The sequence below is a fragment of the Lemur catta genome, chromosome 9 (genome assembly GCF_020740605.2).
Source record: "Lemur catta isolate mLemCat1 chromosome 9, mLemCat1.pri, whole genome shotgun sequence".
In the NCBI taxonomy this organism is placed as follows: Eukaryota; Metazoa; Chordata; class Mammalia; order Primates; family Lemuridae; genus Lemur; species Lemur catta.
Window position 1 is genome coordinate 25704195 of NC_059136.1, and position 21234 is coordinate 25725428.

The 21234-nt window shown below is 37.6% G+C and overlaps 1 protein-coding gene across 7 annotated transcripts in view; it reads left to right on the plus strand.

Annotated features, from left to right (window-relative positions):
• The window catches only part of PTK2 (protein tyrosine kinase 2), a 258855-nt gene that overhangs the window by 31172 nt on the left and 206449 nt on the right, over nt 1–21234 (plus strand). For 2 of the 7 annotated variants that reach the window (XM_045560793.1, XM_045560794.1), the window contains exon 1: nt 18445–19194. In XM_045560793.1, the coding sequence (XP_045416749.1) occupies nt 19095–19194 (100 nt within the window). In that variant the 5' untranslated portion in view covers nt 18445–19094. Of the gene's footprint in view, nt 1–13954; nt 14044–18378; nt 19195–21234 lie in introns of those variants that run through there. The other 5 variants (XM_045560796.1, XM_045560797.1, XM_045560799.1 and 2 more) reach the window with 5 other exon arrangements.

Genomic DNA, 21234 nt, shown 5'->3' on the forward strand with positions numbered 1-21234 from the left:
AACAGTCGTAAAGAGCACAGGCTATGGACAGATTGTGTGTTGAATTCAGATCTGATCTTTGTACCCTGTATGATGTTGACCAAGTTACTTAACCTCTCTAAATCTATTGTTTTCATCTGTTAGAGATTATCATACCTCTTTTATAGTGTGATATAACATACAGTTTTTAGTACATGGCTAGTCATATAAATTATTTTTTAGGGCAGAATCAAACTGCTGTTCAGCAAGTACAGTTCCTAAGAATGTAGTTATTTCTACTGTGGGAATTTAAAGGCTAATCTTGATTATTCCCTGATTTATATTGATCTAAGAACTGGAAAGCAGTTGTCATTTGCTCTGCACACAAAATGGGCAATTTATTGTTGATACTGGTTTTTCAAAATTCTGTAATTTTATAGCTTCTTTTCTCTTAATGTATTCATTTATTCAGTAGCTTAGTACCAGTTAGATAGCAAACCTGTACCAAGCATGGGCTTAGAGATGAAGACGCAATACCCCCACCTTTGAGCAGCTCCACAGTGTAGTATTAGAATATTTTTGGCTAGAAAATTATTCTGAAGCATAAAGAAGCTTTTGTTTGGTCAGACGATTTTCATAATCATATTCACATTCTTGATATATTTTTTGGTTTTTCAGAAAGTTACTTCTGGCCTGCGTTCTTTTAGAATACAGGTTACAGCTTGTCTAAGTGCAGAAACTACTGGTAGACTGCGCTTAGAAGAAAGGAAACCCATATGAAGTGATCTGTATGGTTTGGGCATTGGAGAGCTTGACAAATGACTGAGGTTGTCAGAATGTCATTCATGGCTTAAGAAGTAGTGGGTTTGTGCCTTGTTTGACACTTAGCATCAAACAGACATTTTCTTTCCCAGGGGCTCAGCCTACTTGTTTAATTCTAGCCAGATAGGCTATAATTCGTCAATATGTTGTATTGAATGTTACTCAGCTCTGAAAAGAATTTATTGTCATGCTTGCTTTGGAAAGCCCAGATTATTGTTTATTGTTTTAACAATAATACTGCATGGTTAACTTGAGAGTCCAGACTAGCAGCATGATTTTGAGTGCTGATAAACTAGTATTTGAATCCCTGATCTCTTCCTTGTTTGCTGTATGACCTTGGAAAGCTTATTTAAGACTTAGTTTCCTTATATGTAAAGTTGGAAATAACAGTAACCAGTTAGGGCTGTGAGGATTAATGAGCTAACATACAAAACACTCCACAAATGTGAAACTGTTACTGTTAATGATGATCAGGATGATTATTTCAAGTTGGTGAGAGATGAATGATAGAGGGCTGTCCAAATTGGATTGTGCATTGAAATGAGAACATTGTAAGCAAGGTGATGAAAGGAAATATTCTATGTGATAATGAAGCACAGATTTAGAGTGTTTGATGTGTGGAAAATTTTAGTTTGCAGGTTAGAAGGGGAAAAGTGTTCAGAGCAGCCCAAGTATCTATCTATACCTATCATAAAATACACTCATTCATGCATAAAGGGTAGGGAATATCCATCTTAAAAATATCTTCAGAGAGTTGAGAACATATGTGATTGTTTAATAAGCCAAGTTTCATTTTTTTAATCCATCTGGAGCAAAAGAATTTAAGCATTTTAATTTTACAACTTAGGAAATAGCTACCTTATGACCTATTTGAACTAGTTCTAATTTTCATGCTTGTATTTTATCAGTCATGGTTACAACACATAGGTTTGTATTTTTAATGAGGGTGGATTAAAATCATGGGATAAATAGGAGAATTAGAACAGCATGCATTAAGTTGCCTGCTGGTAAAAAAAAAAAAAAAGCGAGCAGTAGGCCTAGTGTTGATAGAATAGAGTTTTGTTTCTTGCTTAAATTCTCCCTAAAATACATAAAATTCAGCAAAAAAGCAGCTATCGGAATGGGAGTAAGGCACTCAAACCAGCATATGCATTCATTTATTCATTCAGTCATTTGTGCATCAAGTAAATGTTTATTGATTATCACGTGCATTAGATGCTGTTTTAGATACAGTGCATACTATTGAATATACAATGGTGAACAAAACCCAGACCTGGGGTGTAACAGGGAGTTTGTCTTTGCATTTAGCAAAGAGAAGAAAGCCAGTTCCAAGAGAGTTTGAAGATTTCAACAAATGATGTTTTTAGGTTTATATCTCTAACAATAAAAAGGCAAAAAAGGCAACACATAAAGAACAAGTGCTTCCAACTCAACTACCTGGAGCTTTTTTGACCTTCACTTTGGTTTTATTTAATAGTGCTTAAATTATTTACCTGGTGTGTACACCCTGAAACTGCAGAGCTGAAAGAGCCTATCACTGTCCCTTGACTCTTGCTGTTTAGTTAGAGGAAGACACAGACAGATAAGGCAAGATTTAACATCCACTGTAATAAGTGTGTTAAACAGGAAGCTATACCACAAGATTCCTTTGGGACAGGGCCATGTCTCTTGTTCACTGCTGTGCATATCCAATACCTTGTGCAATGCATGACTCGGTCAGTTAATCACTGAGTAAATATTAATACCTGTGTTGAGTGAAGAATGCCATGTGAGTGCAGGAGAGAGGCATCTAATCTGGGGGTAGAGGGGGTGATTCCCACCACATGTGCATCCCGTTTAGCAATGAGAAGAAGATCCAGATGGAGGGAGCAGCAGATGACATAGAGGTATGAGAGAAAGTACAGGTTATTCTGTAAACTTGAAAATAATTAAGTTTTGCTGGAGTATAGGATTCATAGACAATGGTAAGAGATGTTTGAGTGGAGAGTTAGACTGGGCTTGATCAATAAGGGTCATATTAAGGAGTTTGGATTTTCTTTTCTTTAAAAGTAATAGTGTTTTTTTCTAAATGCTAACAAGTCAGATTTCCTAATGCCCAGGCTGACACTGTTTTCAAATTACATGGTGATAAAATAATTACTATCTTCCCTTTTACTGAATAAGTTTGCTGACCTCTAGTCTATAGTAGTATTCTGGTGGAAGGGTCCAGTATGCAGTTGGATATATGGGTTTGCAGTTCAGCAAGAGTTGTGGGCTAGAAGTTTAAATTTGTTATTCCTCAGGAGTTCAGAAATAGCTGAGGCTATGGAGGGTAGTTGCCTCAGAAATACTTAGTATAAAGGAAAGGATGCCCTGGAGAGCACTTAAAGGTCAAGCAGAGGAAGGCTAGGTGGGCAGGATGTGTAGAAGGGCAAGGAAGTTTGTAGGATCACCATGAGAAAGGAGTGTCACACATGCTGGGAAAGGAGGATGGACATTAGCACCATTTTCTGCACTGTAGGTAAGGTGAGGGCAGAGATGTGTCCATGTACTTCCATAGCACCAATAGTTAGTGTCTCCAAGTGTTTAACCTGTTTCAATTTCAGCTCATTAGAGTGGCCCTCCTCATGGTCCTTGCAGAACATGGGTCTGTTTGTAGAGGATGGTGTGGCTTTTGGCATTCTGGGATGCTCACACACAAGCTTTCTTTAGGTCTTTACTGTGGAACTGCTGTCATCTGTAAAGCTTAAAGTGCCACACAATAAAGATAGAGTTTGTTGAAATGAATAAAAATAACCGCAGATACTCTTGAGTTTAAAGATACTGACTTGATAAATCACAAAGAGGAGGAGGTTTTCCCAAATACCACCACCACAATTAGGTTGTATAAACACCACCACCATGGTTAGGTTGTGTAGTTGAAGGGATAAACCTTTAATTGTTTTGCTTTGCTTTCTTTTATCTAAAATTTCCTTAGTGGGCTTTAATCCTTGCCTTTAAAAAATGTTTACTAGTACTTTTTGTCAGATGAGCTCTTAATGTTAACTTGATGGGAGTGATTTGTTTGAAATTGTAGCACCAAATCGTAAAGGAAACTTTGCATTTAGAGTTTGAAGTTTTACCTGGACGTATAGTAGCTGCATTATTTTTAGGATTGGACACATTTCTTACAAATAGCAAATGTAATAAAAAATTGTGTGGCTATATAGTTGGCTGTTTGATACCATCCATAAGCTAAGCAAAGTGTAGTTTAGTTATTTTCATAAATGTCTTCAAGGGAAGTAAATAAAGAGGGAATGGATAACTTGCTCACAGTGACCAAACCGGTTAGTGATAAAACTAGAACTGGAATTCAGATTTCTTGAACCTATATGTTGAAGAGTCTTTTTTTTTTTTTTTTTAAAGGGAATGAGTTTCACTCTGTTTGCCCAGGCTGGAGTGCAGTTGTGTGATCATACCTCACTGCAGCCTCCAACTCCTGAGCTTGAACAGTCCTCCTGCCTCAGCCTCCCCAGTAGCTAGGACTACAAGTGCATGCCATTATGCCTGGTTGATTTTTTTTGAAAATTTTTTTTGTACAGACAGGGTATCACTGTTTCCCAGGCTGGTCTCAATTTCTTGGGCTCAAGTGATCCTTCTGCCTCAGCCTCGCAAATGTGCTAGGATTACAGGTGTGAGCCACTGTGCCAGGCCTCAGCCCCCTGAGCAGCAAGTTGTTAGGGCAACTATGCCCAGCTAATTTTTTTTTTTTTTTTTCTTTTTTGAGACAGAGTCTCTCTCCATTGCCCGGGCTAGAGTGCTGTGGCATCAGCCTAGCTCACAGCAACCTCAAACTCCTGGGCTTAAGCAATCCTTCTGCCTCAGCCTCCCGAGTAGCTGGGACTACAGGCATGTGCCATGCCTGGCTAATTTTTCTATATATATATTTTTAGCTGTCCATATAATTTCTTTCTGTTTTTAGTAGAGACGGGGTCTCACTCTTGCTCAGGCTGGTCTTGAACTCCTGACCTCAAGCGATCCACCCGCCTCGGCCTCCCAGAGTGCTAGGATTACAGGCGTGAGCCACCGCGCCAGGCCTGACAACAGGAATTTTAAGAAGACTGCTATGTGTTTAGCTAAATTGGGGAGAGGGCAAGCAGGGGAGTTAGAAAACATGTCATTGAGGCTTGCAAGCACAACTTTCATCTACATGGCATAGAGGAAAAGTAAGCCATCAATATTGAGATACTGAAACACCAAGAGCTAATGGATCGGTTCTTTTGAAGAGAAGCATTGTTCAGTTTGAAATGCTGAGGCAGAATGTTAATAAATGCCTTCATGATTGCAGATTCCAGTGTGCCTTTTATGTAAACACCTGGGATTACAATGGGCAGGGCCCTACCTTCAATTCAGAGGGTCTGCTGTGTACCAGTGTTACCTGCTGTCTGAAATTTTGACTTTTTACTCAAAATTTTGTGAAGGGCACATCTTTCTGGTCTTATATTCATTTGAGATTCAGGAATTAAGAGTGAAGGAAATAGTTATAATCATAATAGCTGTTATTTATGTGTCATTGTGTGAATTTGAATCTGATTTAATTCTTTACAGCAACTCGGGTAGAGATTACTGTTCCCATTTTACTGATAAGAACTGGGATTAAAGAAGTTAAGAAATCAGTCTAAGGTTCCATGTGGGACAGTATCAAGGCTTCCTTTTCCTTACATTAAAGCTTAGCCCTTACACTTAGCCGTAATGCACAGGCAGGGGGTCATATTTAACAGAGGAGAATAGTGCCACCTACTGACCTGTCAATGACCCTTTCCAGTATTACACTTTTCAAATATATCAACCATGTTAAAATGTGTTAACATTGTTTCTGTAAAGCATTGCAGGTAATTCTCAGTCACTTGTGTTCCTGGCTCAATATTGAGGGAATAATGTGATTTTATCAAATACTTGTAAAAAACCGGGAAAACTGTAGTTTCCTGACCCTAAAAGTAGGCAGACAACTCTCCATAGGATTCTTACCTTCAGAGAAAAGGAGAGCAGGAGGGGTTGGGTGTGTTTTCTTTCTACCTGTCTTTGCACATAATAGTTTTTTTTTTTTTTTTTTTAGGGGGACAGACTGTGTTGTGAATTGAGGTGGCAAGGAGATATTTTTGTCTAGTACTCATGAATTCTAAATGGCTTAACAAAATACCCAAACTTTTTAGTGTTCCTTCTTTGATAAACTATCTATTAAAAAGGATAGGTGTTTGAATAAACATTTCAATTAGAAAATGGCCAGAAGATTTGAACAATTAGCATACAAAAAGATGCTCAACATCAGCAGTCATTAGGAAATGCAGATTACCAACCACATGGGATGCCATTGCAACCTTATCAAAACGGCTGATGTTAAAACCAAAGAGAAGGTGACAGTGCCAAGTAACACGGTTGTGGAACAGAACTCTCATACTTTGTTGGTGGGAGTGCAAAATTTTGTGATCGCTTTGGAAACCAGTTTGGCAGTTTCTTTTAAAGTTGAACATACACTTATCCAACCCAGAAATTCTACTCCTAGGTCTTTAACTGAGAGAAATAAAAACATATGTCCAAACAAAGACATATATCAATATTTATACAGCTTTATAATCACTGGAGACAACTCAAATGTCTATCAGTTGGTGAATGGATAAACAGATTTTGGTATACTTATACAATGGAATCCTATTCATCAATAAAAAGGAATAAACTGCTGACGCAGATGACAAAATGGGTGAATTCCCAAAGCAGTCTTCCAAGTGAAAACACAAAACTCGATGTAACTATGATTCCATTTATGTAACATTTTGGTAAAGGCAAATCTGTAAGATCAGAGTTCACATCAGTGGTTGCCTGAGGCTGAGGGAGGGAGGAGAGATTTGAGTTCAAAAGAGCATGAGGTTGCTGTGAGCCAGGCTGACGCCATGGCACTCACTGTAGCCCAGGCAACAGAGCAAGACTCTGTCTCAAAAAAAAAAAAAAAAAAACAAAAAAGAGCATGAGGACACTTTTGGGGTGATGGAAATAGTATGTGTCTTCATTGTGGTGGCTGCACAACTGAATGTGATTGTCAAAACTCATCAAGCTGACGTTTTTACTGTGTGCAAATTATAGTTCAAGAAAAAAGTTTAAAAAGAGAAGAAAAAGGTGACTTTTAATGTATGTACACATATTATATGTACACTCACTCGAGCTTGATTTTTCTTTCTAGTCGGATTAAAATCTGTCAGGATTAAATATGGAAATTAAAGTGAAATAGATTTCAGCATAGACAATGTTTCTGAAAACGTATAATCTTGGAATCTTTGGTTGATTTATGTAATCTGATTTATTCATGTCCTAAAGGCTTTATAATGACATTTGTCTTTGTATAATGAGATCATATATTATAGAGGTTATATAATTAGCTATAAATAGAAAATGTTTTAAAAGTTAAATTATTTTAGGATTCTTCTGTGTTGTTCAAGCTTTGTAGCTCTGGAGAAAAATAGTTGTGTGAGCTTTCTAAATTAAGAAAATATTCTTTCTGATATTGATAAGATTATGGTCCTTAGCTCTTTTTTAATGAGCTATAACGGTAGGGTACAGTTATATTTTAAAATGCTAGAAATAATTTTAGAATGCACACAGTAAATAAAAATTAGCTTCACTGAACTTACGACTTAGTTATGATCATAAATTAAGTTTCTTTTTTTTTTTTGAGACAGAGTGTCGCTTTGTTGCCCTGGCTAGAGTGAGTGCCCTGGCGTCAGCCTAGCTCACAGCAACCTCAAACTCCTGGGCTTAAGCGATCCTTCTGCTTCAGCCTCCCAAGTAGCTGGGACTACAGGCATGCGCCACCATGCCCGGCTAATTTTTTCTATCTATATATATTTTTAGTTGTCCAGATAATTTCTTTCTATTTTTAGTAGAGACGGGGTCTCGCTCTTGCTCAGGCTGGTCTCGAACTCCTGACTTCTAGCGATCCACCTGTCTCAGCCTCCCAGAGTGCTAGGATTACAGGCGTGAGCCACCGCGCCCGGCTCTTCTGTACCTTTTTAAAAATTATTTAGAAATACATCTTGAAACTCCTTGCATTTTATGATGGGAGCTGCTTTATTGTTTTTAATAATGTTACTTTTCTTTCTCTCTCTCTTTTTTTTTTTTTTTTGAGACAGAGTGTCACTTTGTTGCCTGGGCTAGAGTGAGTGCCGTGGCGTCAGCCTAGCTCACAGCAACCTCAAACTCCTGGGCTGAAGCGATCCTACTGCCTCAGCCTCCTGAGTAGCTGGGACTACAGGCATGCGCCACCATGCCCGGCTAATTTTTTCTATATATATTTTTAGCTGTCCAAGTCATTTCTTTCTATTTTTAGTAGAGACGGGGGTCTCGCTCAGGCTGGTTTCGAACTCCTGACCTTGAGCGATCCACCCGCCTCGGCCTCCCAGAGTGCTAGGATTACAGGCGTGAGCCACCGCGCCCGGCCGTTACTTTTCATTAGTAAGTATTTTTTCAGTGTCAATGAAAAATTTTCAGAAAACACTCTTTTTTAAAATGCTTGCATAGTCATTCACTTTGGTGTTCCAAGCTTTATTTATTGATTCCCCTCCTATGGAGCATGTAGGCTATTCTCAGTTTTACAGTATGATAAACCTGTCAGTTACTTAAGCCTCAAACTGCCTTAAACCTTAGAGGTAGTGTATTAGAGGTTTATTAGACCAATCTACCAGTAGCTAGAACTATGGGTACTCTAATTTATGTACTTGTCTTCTCGTGAGTTGTGAACTCCTTAGGGAATAGGAATCTGTTCTAATTATTTTGGGCTCCCTAGTGCTTAATTTATTGCACAAGCACAAAAGATGCAAACAGTAATGATGTGGAGCCTTTTTTATGTCCAAGATATTCTTAAAGCCCTTTATGTTTATAATATTTAATTTTCATAACAACTGTGAAAGGTCAATGCCATTTTAAACTTTATTTAACTAATGAGAAAACTAAGATATAAGGAGAAGTTTAAAAAATAAAAAAACAAACATACCTGGAGTCACACACTAATACTGTGTGGCAGAGTTTAGGATTCAGGAAATACATGAAATTAAGTGAACATACAGGCTCGGTGGCTCACACCTGTAATCCTAGCACTTTGGGAGGCCAAGGTGGGAGGATTGCTTGAGGCCAGGAGTTTGAGACCAGCCTGAGCAAGAGCCAGACCCTGTCTTTACAAAAAATAGAAAAATTAGCTGGGCATGGTGGCATGTGCCTATAGTCTCAGCTACTCGGGAGGCTAAGGGAGGATGATCACTTGAGCCCAAGAGTTTGAGTTTTCGGAGAGCTATGATGATGCCATTGCACTCCACCTTTGGTGACAAAGCAAGACCTTGTCTCAAAGGAAAAAAACAAAAAACAGGCTGAATGGACCTTTCAAATTTAAGGCAGTGGAAAAGATAAAATGATTTCAGCTTTGGAGTTGCATGTGGCTTTGACTTTTTTACTTTTACAAAGTCTAATTGTATCACAAGTCCTTTACCTGTCTAAGCCTCAGTTTTCTTTTTCTTGAAAATGGTAATATTGGTAATTATCTCAAAGTTTATTATGGGTTTACATTTTTAAAAGCATACACATAAAGCCCCCTCGTACAGTGCTAGGCCAGTTTAAGCCCTTAGTCCATGACTGGTTATTGTCTCTCTTTCTTGCCTCTTTCACTTTAGGCTTATTCCTAATCTCTTGAAGCTTTTCACCTTATCTATAAAAATAGATATATTTAGGTCATAAAATATGAAATTCCGATTTCTAATCAAAAGTTTATTATTTATCTCAAACAAGCAGTACAATTAATCAAAGTATGCACCTGAACTATCAACACAGTTTTACCATCTTAACAGTAGCTAGTTTATGCCAGCAGCGAAGAAGCTTGGAGAGTGAGTGGCAATGAAATTACGAAAGGTGTTTTCCACAGCTGGTTGAAAATTGAATATTTTTCTTTGCAAGAAGTAGTCCAAAGCCTAGAAGAAGTGGTAGTCAGTTGGTGCAAGGTCTGGTGAATACAGTGGATGACAGAGAGTTTCCAAGTCCAGCTTCTGTAGTTTGAGCAGTGTTGTTTGTGTGACATGTGGTACAGTGTCATCTTGCAAGAGGATTGACCTGTATCTGTTGACCAGTCTTGGCTGCTTAATTGCAGGCATCCTCATTTCGTCCAGCTGGTTGCAGTATACATCTGCTGTAATCGATTGACCAGGTTTCATGAAGCTGTAGTGGATGATACCAGCGCTGGACCGTCAAACACACACCATTAGCTTTTTTTTTTGATGAATATTCGGCTTTGGACTGTGTTTTGACGCTTCATCTTTATCCAACCATTGTGCCAAATGCTTGCAATTGTCAAAAAGAATTCATTTTTCATCACATGTACCAATATGGTGTAGAAATGATTCACCTTTATATTGTGACAGCAAAGAAAGACAAGCTTTGAGTCGATTTCTCCTTTGACACTCTTTTAATTCATGCAGTACCCATCTATCCAGCTTCTTTACCTTGCCGATTTGTTTTAAGTGGTCTAATATTGTTGGAATAGTAATGTCAAACTTTGTTGATTCCTGAGGAGGTTGAGATGGATTCGCTTCCACTACAGCTTTTAGCTCATCATTATCCACCTGTCTCATGTCACCCATGTGACTCATTTTCAAGGTTAAAATCACCAAAAGGGAACTTTTCAAACCATCGACTCACTGTGCATTCGTTAGCCACATCCTTCCCAAACACTTCATTACTATTTTGAGCTATCTGCGCTGCATTGGTTCCACGACGGAATTCGTATTCAAAAATAACACAAATTTTTGGCTTATCCATAGTTTCACAAAAATTGCTCTAAAAAAAAATTTGAAAGATAATCACAAGCCAAACCATGTGTTTGAGAGACTAAGGATATACCTTCACAATAAAAATAAAACAAGTAGTGTCAATGTGAAATGTCAGAGATATCAGCTGTCAAATTTAGTACTCAAGGAAATTGGACATTTCATACTTAATAACCTAAGTATATCATATTTGCAGGTTTGTTGTAAAATATAAATGAGATTCACTCTTTTTAAATGGTTTTAATATTTTTGGAACTTTTAAAAATTGTGATTAGAAATAAAAAACACTCAACATAGAATTTACCAGTTCTTAAACGTACAGTTCATTGGTTTTAAGTATATCATTTTTTGTGAAACAGATCTTTGGAATTTTTTCATCTTGAAAATCTGAAGCTCTATGCCCATTAAACAATAGCTTCCCTTTTCCTCTCTCCCTCCAGCCCCTGGTGACCATTCTACTTTCTGTCTCTATGAATTTGACTACTTTAGATACCTCATATAAGTGGAGTTATATGGTAGTTGTTCTTTTCTGACTGGCTTATTCACCTTAGCATAATGTCTTCAAGGTTCATCCATATTGTAGCATGTGCCAGAATTTCCTTCTTTTTTTAAGGCTTAATAATATTTTGTTGTATGTATGTGTGTACATATACCACATTTTGTTTATCCCTTCATCTGTGGATGGACACCTGGGTTGGTCCCATGTTTTGGTTATTGTGAATGTTGGTGCTATGAACATGGGTATGCAAATATCTATTTGAGACCCTGTTTTCAATTCTTTTGTATATATACCCAGAAGTGGGATTGCTGAATTACATGGTAGTTCCTAGTATTACTTGTTTGAGGAACTTCCATACTGTTTTCTGAAGCAGTTGTACCATTCCTACCAGTAATGTACGAGGGTTTTAGTTTCTGTATATCCTCACCAACACTTTTCTGTTTTTTAAAAAATAGTATGCATCATCATGGGTATTAGATTGTTTTTAACATTTTTTAATGATATAAATTTTCAGGTAGAACTGGAAAAAAAATCCATAAATTTCTTTCTTTTTCTTTTTTTTTTTTTGAGACAGAGTCTCACTCTGTTGCCCAGGCTAGAGTGCCGTGGCATCAGTCTAGCTCACAGCAACCTCAAACTCCTGGGCTCAAGTGATCCTCCTGTCTTAGCCTCCCAAATAGCTGGGACTACAGGCATGGGCCACCATGCCCGGCTAATATTTTCTGTATATATTTTTAGTTGTCCATATAATTTCTTTCTATTTTTAGTGGAGACAGGGTCTCGCTCTTGCTCAGGCTGGTCTCGAACTCGTGAGCTCAAACAATCCACCCGCCTTGGCCTCCCAGAGTGCTAGGATTACAGGCGTGAGCCACTGTGACCGGCCCATAAATTTCTTGATAAGCTGGAATGATATCCATTGATGCCAGCACAACAAAACCAAAAGCATAGAGTAAGGAAATTTACAAAGAAAGCCAACCACTATATGGCTGTTTGGAAAGAAAAGAAGGTATCTTATTTATATCTGTTGCTTGGAATGTGACGGTAGTAAGGGATAGATCCATACTAGATGCTGCTAGTATAGAGTCAAGATGTAGAAATGGTTTGCTTTTTCAGGCCATAATGAGGGATAATTTAAAGTGTATATTGTTGATTTTTTGCTTTTTATAGCTGAGAAACACAGGTTGTAGAAGGAATTCACACTCACCACAAGGGGTCCTCCTGACACCATCAGTCCTTTGTACTATACTGTGTGTTTGCAAAACTGGCTTTCTCACAAGCAACCCAGGCCTTTACAAACTTGTCAGTGGTTTTCTCTGCTTCAGTTAGCTTGGGAAGTTAACCTAATTTGGAAAGGCACAGTTGTTTGATGCTATTGCTATTTGCTAAATAAGGTGAGTGATCAAACTATGGATTAATTGGACTTACAGGGTAAAAAGATTCATGGTGACGAAATGATGAAACAAGTGGGATGTGTGTATATGCGTGTACAGTAAAACAAAAGTTGTGTACTTGTTTTGGGCAATGTTATCATAAAATAACTACGTGATTGCCTTTTGATATTTGTGTTACTATGGTCAATAATAAACCAAACCCTCTGTTTTATAACATATGAACAGGTTGAAAATTTTGCGGAGCTGCTTGTGCTGTCATCGTTGTACCTCTGCCACTACATTTGGAACACTGATGCAACTGATTTCAGGAACCTTAAAAAAATATTTTATGGCACTTAACCTCCCAACAGTTTCTAAATCTGGAATTTAGTATATTTCAATGTTGCTTAATTCAGTGGTTGTATTTATTTATTAGTGATATTAATGCATATCTCAAGTACCAGTTATCTGTCTAGCAGGCACTGTGATAGCTCTTATCTAAATCTGTACTGGGACAGGATTGCTGACACTGGAGTAACTATGTCATGAGCCTCAGGATCTGGTGAATTACGGAGTTGTGTGAGGATGAGAGCAGTTTGTCTATTCCATATTCTTTGCTGTGTTTCTTCTGTTCTTTGTCCTTTCTGTCCTCCATGTGATTGATTCATCCTTCATAGGCCAACTGGGGCCTGTTTCTAGACTCTTCTGTGAAAACCTTCAGCAGTGGTCCTCAACCTTTTTGGCACCAGGGATGGGTTTCATGGAAGACAGTTTTTCCACGGATGGGTTGGGAGTGGGGGGTGTGGTGGAGCTTTGCGGCCTGGTCCGTGACAGGCTGTGGACCGGTACTGGTCCATGGCCTGGGGGTTGGGGACCAAAGCTTTATAGCAGTATTACATGCAGTAGTCTAACTGTGTGGTCTGGCTGATGCCTGAGTGCCTGGTGCATATCCTAGCTCTGCTGGCGACCTATTAGTTGGGATGTTAGGTATGTTACTTAATTTCTCTGTTCTTCCGTTTATGTGTCACATGTGGTTTGTATTATCATCTACATTGCTGGAATTATTAGTGAGAAAATAGGTGTAAAGTACTGCAGCAAATTAATAAAGAACACAGACTCTGAAGCCAGACTCCCTGAGTTTGTTTCCAGTTTTGCTACTCAAGAGCTGTGTGACCTTGTAACACAGCCTCTCTGTGATTCAGTTTCTTCATTTGTAAAATGGGGGTAATAGTATCTATCTCATGGGGTTGGTTGTTAAAGATAACTAGATGAGTCAGTATTTTAAAAGTACTTGGAACAAGGTTTGGCACATAGTAAGCATTAACTTGGTATCGTTATCATTATTTTAATTATAATTGGTATTGCTGTTAGGCTGTTTTGTGGCTGGCACATAGTCAGTACTCAATAAGTGATAGGTATTGCTACTGTCCTCATTTCACAGATGAAGCTGTGGTTCGGGATGGTGAAATGATTCTCTCTTTGTCTCACAGGTAGAACTGGGGCACCTCTGCATCTTCCAGTTACAAATTCAGTGCCTGCCTCAGCTTCCCCAGAGCTCCTCAAGAGTAACGGAAGGGAGGTATAGTAATTGTTATAAAACTTTGCAAGGAAAGTGGATAATACCAATACTGTCACCTTTTGGAATTGGTTGTATTTTGAGACCTATTGTCTGTTTGTCCTCACAAGGTGATCATATCCCTTATTGTAACTAATGTTTCTTTAATCTTTACCAAGTCGTAATTTTTGTTGATAGACTAAAATTTTTGAAAAATCACTTGTTTTTGTGGTGGAAACAGATACAATGATAAAAGTGATAATTAGTAATCTTAACAGAAGTAAGCTAAGTATAGGATATTTAACATTTGAAAGTTAGGGTATGTTGTAATTATCACTTGCTAATATTATGGAGGAACCATATGGTAAAAGTGTTGAAGTTATTTAAATCTGTAACTCCTGATTAAACATAAAAGAGATAAGAGAAGATAAATTTAGACATATACTGTATAATATGAATAATATTTTCTTTTACATTCCTTTTCTTGACTGACTTAAAAGCATTTACCAGTGCTTTACTTTTCCAAGAAGTACTGCCTTGATGATTGGTATTCCTTAATGAAAGCAAACAAATAAAACCATGATAGCTATACTAGAAATGTGAAAGTCAAACCTGTATTTTTGTAGATTGCTTTTGGTGACATGTACAAGCTGCTTGTGTCTTAATAGTTCATTCCTGGTGACCTCCTCATTTAAGGCCAGGTTTTTGTAGGTCAGCCAGATTGGACAAAATTGTATGTCATATGAAGGGGTTTGGAGTTCCCCTTTTCTGCTTACTGATCTTGCTCATAGCATTGTTTGCTAGCCTAATGATTTTTATCTAATCTCACGTACTATTTTCATTTTTGCTTTACTGAAATTTGCAGTGGAAATTCTAATAGTATCAGAGTACAATTGTGTGATTCATTTTTTATGTGGGATGGGGAGAGGCAGTCTGTAAGATATTCCTAGACTTTAGGTCAGTTTTTCTTTGCCATTATCATATTCTTGAAAAAGCAAGGTTTTTATAATGCTTATTTAATGTATTCATTCAATAAATATTTATCAAGCCTCTGTACTGTGCTAAGATCTGGAGGTGAAGCAGTGCCCGGGATGTAGGCATCCATGTTGTCACTGACATCTGGAATATCTACATACCTTCTTTGTGGCCATGGCCTCAAAGAAAACAAATTCTCTGTGCCATCTTCTCCTTACCTAGAGGTCATAGGAGGCTATATGGAATATGGCCTACACATGTTACCGTTTGTACAGAATAGAAAATTCCCTCCTGTTATAGAGCTTGCACTGTAGTGGAGGCAGCCAGAGAATAAATTTAATGTATAAATAAATCATGAGGTATTTTAGAAGATGTGTAAGTGCTGTGGGAAAAAACGAAGCAGGTAAGTGGATGGGTGGTGCAATCTTAGATGTGGTGGTCAGGGTAGGCCTTGAGCAGGCACCATTTGAGCAAAGACTTGGCAGAGGAAAGGGAGCAGGCCATGTGGATAACTGGGGGCAAGAGCGCCCCACTCAGAGGGACAGGCTGTGCAGAGTCCCTGAGTCAGGCAGAGAACTGCAAGAAGGGCGGCGCGGTTGGAGCTGAGGAGATCAGGGGATGTGAAGAGATGAGGCCGAGACCAACGTGGTGTTGGCAGAGAAGAACGGTGTCACGCAGGGCCTTGCAGGCCATTCTATGTAGGTAGGTGAGTTTTGGGCAGAGGAGTGAAATAGTGAGATTGATGTTTTGAAAGGATCAGTGAAGGGTGGTGGGTCAGAGACCAGGTAGGAGGCCTTCAGGCAGCCTGGGCTGGGGTGAGGCAGGAAATGTAATGAGCAATACAGATTTTGGCTTTATTTTGAAGGTGAAGTTAATGGGGTTTGTCGACAGATTGCATTGAAGCAAGAGACAGAAGTCATGGGTGACTAAGGTTTTAGGTCTCAACAAACATGTGGTAATATCTTTCTTATAAAAGTTAATTAAGAGTTTACTTGTTAAGTAGGACTTACCAGAGTTGCTTTTAACTATGCTGATACTCAAAGAGTCTGATTTAAATATTACAGAACTTTTTAATGAATGGTGGCTTTTGTATTAGTATATAGAATTTTATAAATAAGAGAACATAGAAGACTGCTTACTTTTTTCACGTATGTTGCCATTAACCATAGGTTATTTCTGGTTTTTTTTCATGATGTCACAGGTTTAGGAATTTAAAAGCATAATTTGTCTTTAATATTTAACAGGAGGAAAATAAGTAATTATATCACCAAACTAGCTGGTACTTCACATCATTTTTCAGCTCTTTGACCTTAGGCAAGTTGCTTGACTTCTCTGAACTGTATTTTCCTCTTCTGTGAAAATAAGGAAGTAGCTACTTCATTGGGATTGTGTTATGGATTAAATGCAATTATTTTATATATAACTAGTTATAGTTGCTCAGTAAAAGGTACAGGTTATTATTGGCAGTGTCACCTTCATCCTCTTCAGCACTTCTCAGTGGCCTGGATTGGTTCCTAACCTTTCCATAGCTGCTTCTACAGTCTGAGCTCTACTTAGTCACCTCGGTCTCTGGCTTGTAGGCATTTATGTTCTTTCATATCTTATCTTTCCATATTCTCAGGATGTTGTACATCAGGAGATAAGGATATTTGGATATTGGAATAAGTTATAAATTAGTTGGAGGGGTAGGAGAGAAAAGCCCCATCCACAGGTTGTTTTAAAGTCAAAAGCTAGGTTCATCCCTCTCCCTCATTCTCCACAGTCACTTTTCCCAAGTTCCTCTGTCATTGCAACTGCATGAGCTCCAGCCACCACCACCCCTTGCTTGCACCACTTCCTTTCTGCTCAGCTGGTTGGTGTTATGGTTTGAAGACCCTGGCATCATAGATAAGGTTGTGGGCTTGGTGACTCCTGTGCCTCTTCCTAGTCATAGGACCGTGTCCTTTATTGGTGTTCTTATCTTTAACACATTGCCACACTAGAAAAAAAATTTTTCCTTGGAACCACAATATTTTATTACAAAAATAGAATAAAAACTTCAGAAACAAGATGATCCTTTTGTTCCTTGTTATTTTTTATTGTTTTCTGTGCGTGAGTTATATGCAACTTGAAAAACAGTTCACGTGGCCCCCAAGGTGAAGAGATGTGTGAGTCACATATACTTCATGAGGCCCTAGGCTCAAAACTAGTGTGAGTTAAATACAATTTTTACATGGCAGTTAATGTGTTAAAGGAGGTGTGATAGTACTAAGTTTGCTTAGATGTGAAAATTAGATGTAGTCAGTATTTAGTGTATAGAATATAGCAGGTGACTAGTCTTTACTAGTCACCTAGTAAGTAATAGCTTTTATTTTTTAACTTTTGAGAGTCATAACTCCAAGATGGACTCACAGTTTGCTTGGATTATTTGTACAGTCTGTTGGTGGCTTACATTAAACCCCAAGCCATTCTCATGGGAATAAGTCAGATAATACGTGCTTATAGATGTGCTTTTATCCTTCCCATCCGGGCAGTGATCCTTTATGGTCCTGGTCTCTCCTCGATAATAGTAGAAACTAGGGATATTTTTCGTGCATTCTAATCGATCAGTTTGCCTGTTTCTTCTATTCTTTCTCTAGCTTATTTGCTTGTATTTTTCTGGAGCCCCTTTCTTCCCAGTGTTGCCTGGGGTTAGAGTTCATGCTGGTGAAAGATGTGTTTTCACTGGAGCATAGAAGAGGTCACTTGAACTCTGGCTGCTATTAGGGGCCTCAAAGTAAACCTGGAGACAAAGCCATCATCCAGAGTAGCAAGCATGTTAGAAATGACATCACTGTCCTCGGCATCACTGTACACAGATATACCCCTTGTTCTCAGCTTGTGTTCGGCTCTTGTTTTCAGAAGTTAGTGCATTCATAAACAGAGCCTCAGTCATTTTCACAGTTTAAAGTATTTGATTTTGGATTAGTTTATAGAATTGTATTACTAACAAAATTACCCATGTATTAGGAAAGCTAGAACTATATAGAGCTTCAGTTTGTATTATGTATGCTCAAAGAACAAAGGCACCAGGAGCCTGGTTGCTTACTATCTTACTGATAAAGTGGAATGTGTTCAAATAGCTAAATTTTCGAGATGACCTTGACTATCTCACAGTTTGAATGGAAAAACCCAGTAGCTTTGTATTAAAAAAAGTTGCTAGTACAGATTGTAAGGGTATTTTTCTGCCCTACTTTTTCAGTATGAATTTATTACTCACTTATATTTTGAAGCTAAGAAGAGTAATCATGCATCTTGGATCCCTTAGTATTTCCTAAGCTAATTTTAAAGATTTTGGCTACCTCAAATTATTGTTTTTGTGTTTTCTAGATAGTTTTATAAATTTATAAACTTATATGAAAGTATAAATCAGGAAAAATATTTTACTGCAAAAATATTTGGGTTCCTACAGACATAATTATTTACCAACTTGTTTTTAATGTTGATCAGGATTTTTTTCCCAAAATTATTCCTATTTCATGAAGGTAATTTATTTTAACCTTAAGGTCAGAATTAGGCTGATCAAATGACAAAGGCATGACTTTGAAAACAAAAATGGTTTGAGGAGCCATCTATAGACATGATCTGGGTCAGACTTGATTTGCAGCTTACTCCATTTTAGAATCCGTTGTCAGCTTTGTAAACAGAAGTCTGCTGGATGAATTGGACAGAAGGGTGAGATTAGCATATTAATAAGGTACTGGCTACTGGCCTTCTTTTTCTCCTCCCTCTTCTCCCTCCTTTTCTTTCCTTTCTCTCTCCTTCCCTGAATGAATCTAGGAACACAGACCCATGGGGTCACATTACTAGCTGGCTTCATTCTGTTCAGTAGCTTAATCTGGCCAGGATGGTCTGTGTTTCAGATTGCGGAAGCATGAGAAGATTCTGTAACTGAGAGGCATTCTTCAAGCTGCTGGAAAATATTACAGAAGGAACACCTCCCAAATTTTGCTTCAAGCTCTGAAAAAAGGAGCACACAGGGGAAGCTTAGTCTTACTTGTGGATCGAAGCAAACACTATCGGAGCGATGAACTGGGACTTTGTGTGCAGACTCCTGGCTTGATCTTTATAGGATTGGGTGTATGTTGTTGGAACTGGCAGGCCAAGAGGCCCTGAAACCAGCAGGTGCCATCTGTATGGAGAAAAGCGGCTGTAGTCCATTTCCAATGTGTTGGGCTAAAGGTATAAATAACTTAAAAATCTGTTCAGTTTTTATTTTATATAAATTCATGCTTTTACATTAAAAAAGTAGATAAGAATTTTTCAGAATTTATTTCAAAAGATTTACAATGAAATTTGAGGAAAAACAGAATTTGGTATGGTATGGGTTTGCAACTATTGCATACAGCCAGTTAGATAGTTTTTCATATAGTAAGTACAAATATTTTTATGGAAATGCATTTTAAGTGAGTTAAACTATCTTTTTAATGCTCTGTCCCATGTCTCTTAAAAGTTTTAATTTGTCTTTCAGTTAAGACACCTGTATTTTGTGATACGGAAGTTTAAATAGGACTGTAGAAAATAAGAGTAACAGATTTTTTTTATTTTAAAAATTAGTTTTCTTTACTCACTATAAAGATTGTATATTTAATTTGAAACTTCATATTATTGTGAGGTGGCCTTATCACTAAGGATCAAGAATACTGTGAATAAACAATTTTGTACTTTAATGTTGTTAGGGTTTTCACTCAAGGAAAACTAAATATAAAATAGGGCATTTTCATTGTAACATTCAAGATAGTCTTTGGAAACCATATTTAGAAGTTAAAAATGCCATATAATTTCTGCATGACTAAAACCAAGTAAATTTAGCTATTTTGCTCAAAGTAGTAGTGAATGTTTAACTTAGGAGATAAAGTTCTTAATGAAAAATTTAATAAAAATACTGTTATTTCAAATATATTTAAATGTCATGTTAATCCACTTAGGACTTTTAAAAGGAGGCACCTACACTGGGTAAAAAAACTACAGTTTTATAAGTGGTAGTATAGATTGATTCAATTTAATTTTGGGGGTAAAAATTTCAGTACCACCAGGATATTGATGTGTTAGCACCAAACTACAGTTTCACCATTAAATTGATTTTCATTCTTCTAGTTGTCATTGTCTTTTATTAATTCTTTCCTAGGCTTTTGGACATTTATAAAACATACTAGAATTGTTTTAGTAACCTGGTATCTGAACAAAGCACTTGTCACTATTATAAAATTAGATTTTCAGAGTAAGAATTTTGCCAATTTAAATTCCAGATTGTGAATTTTAAAGCACATTAGGTATGGGAACTTTTTAAAATTACGATTTCTCAGCATCAGGACTGTATAGTATAAATGAGCATGATCAATAATGAATACTCAGAGACAAAGAGTTCTATACTTTCTGAAATTTTTTGTCTTTTCCTAGACTTGCTGGGGTTCGCTTGCATAATGCCACTTCCATTCTGTGATAGCTGTCTGTTAGCATTGATCATTAACGATAAAGATCTCTGATTTCCCTCACAAAGTCTAAACTAGATTCAGATCTACAAATCCAGTAGCAATGGGATATTAAATTATCAGCTACTAGATTTCTTTTTATTCAGAGTGACCTTAGAAATGTGAACTTGGGAAGAAAAGAGATTAGTGTTTTTGTTCACTCCAAAACGATTGAAGCAACTTATTTTTCAATTGCATTTGCTGGCTGTCAGAGCAAATTAGAGCTATTTTTAACTGAAATATGCATTTATGATAGAGGTGGGGGTTGGGTGAGAGAGAGCAAACCTCAAAAGTATAGAAGATGGAAAAAATAGGGACAGCATCAAGGGTCAGAATCCATTTCATTTGCAGAGCTGGAGCAAGCCATCTCCTGGAATGAATGGTCTTGCTTTTGGATGGTTCAAAAGGAGGTTCTGACAGCACAGAATGTTATCCTGTGCCCTTCTCTGGGCTGAGTACACTGCTTCCACTGTGCTCACCTAGTACACAGCTGTCTCAGTAAAATTCCTTTCTGCCTCCTCGTTTTACTCTTGTATCAGGACAGGAAGGCAGGAAACCTGTTTTTATGCTGGTTAATTTTTCTTACGTGATAAGGACAAAGATGTTGATGTATAAGAATTGGCTGAATTAGTTATTTTTGAGTACAAAAGTTACAACTTGTAGATAAAGACAAAGTAAAAAGCCCAAATCCAAAGAATATACAAATCTCTATCTGCAGTTGGACATTCTAAACGACACATTTGATTTTATC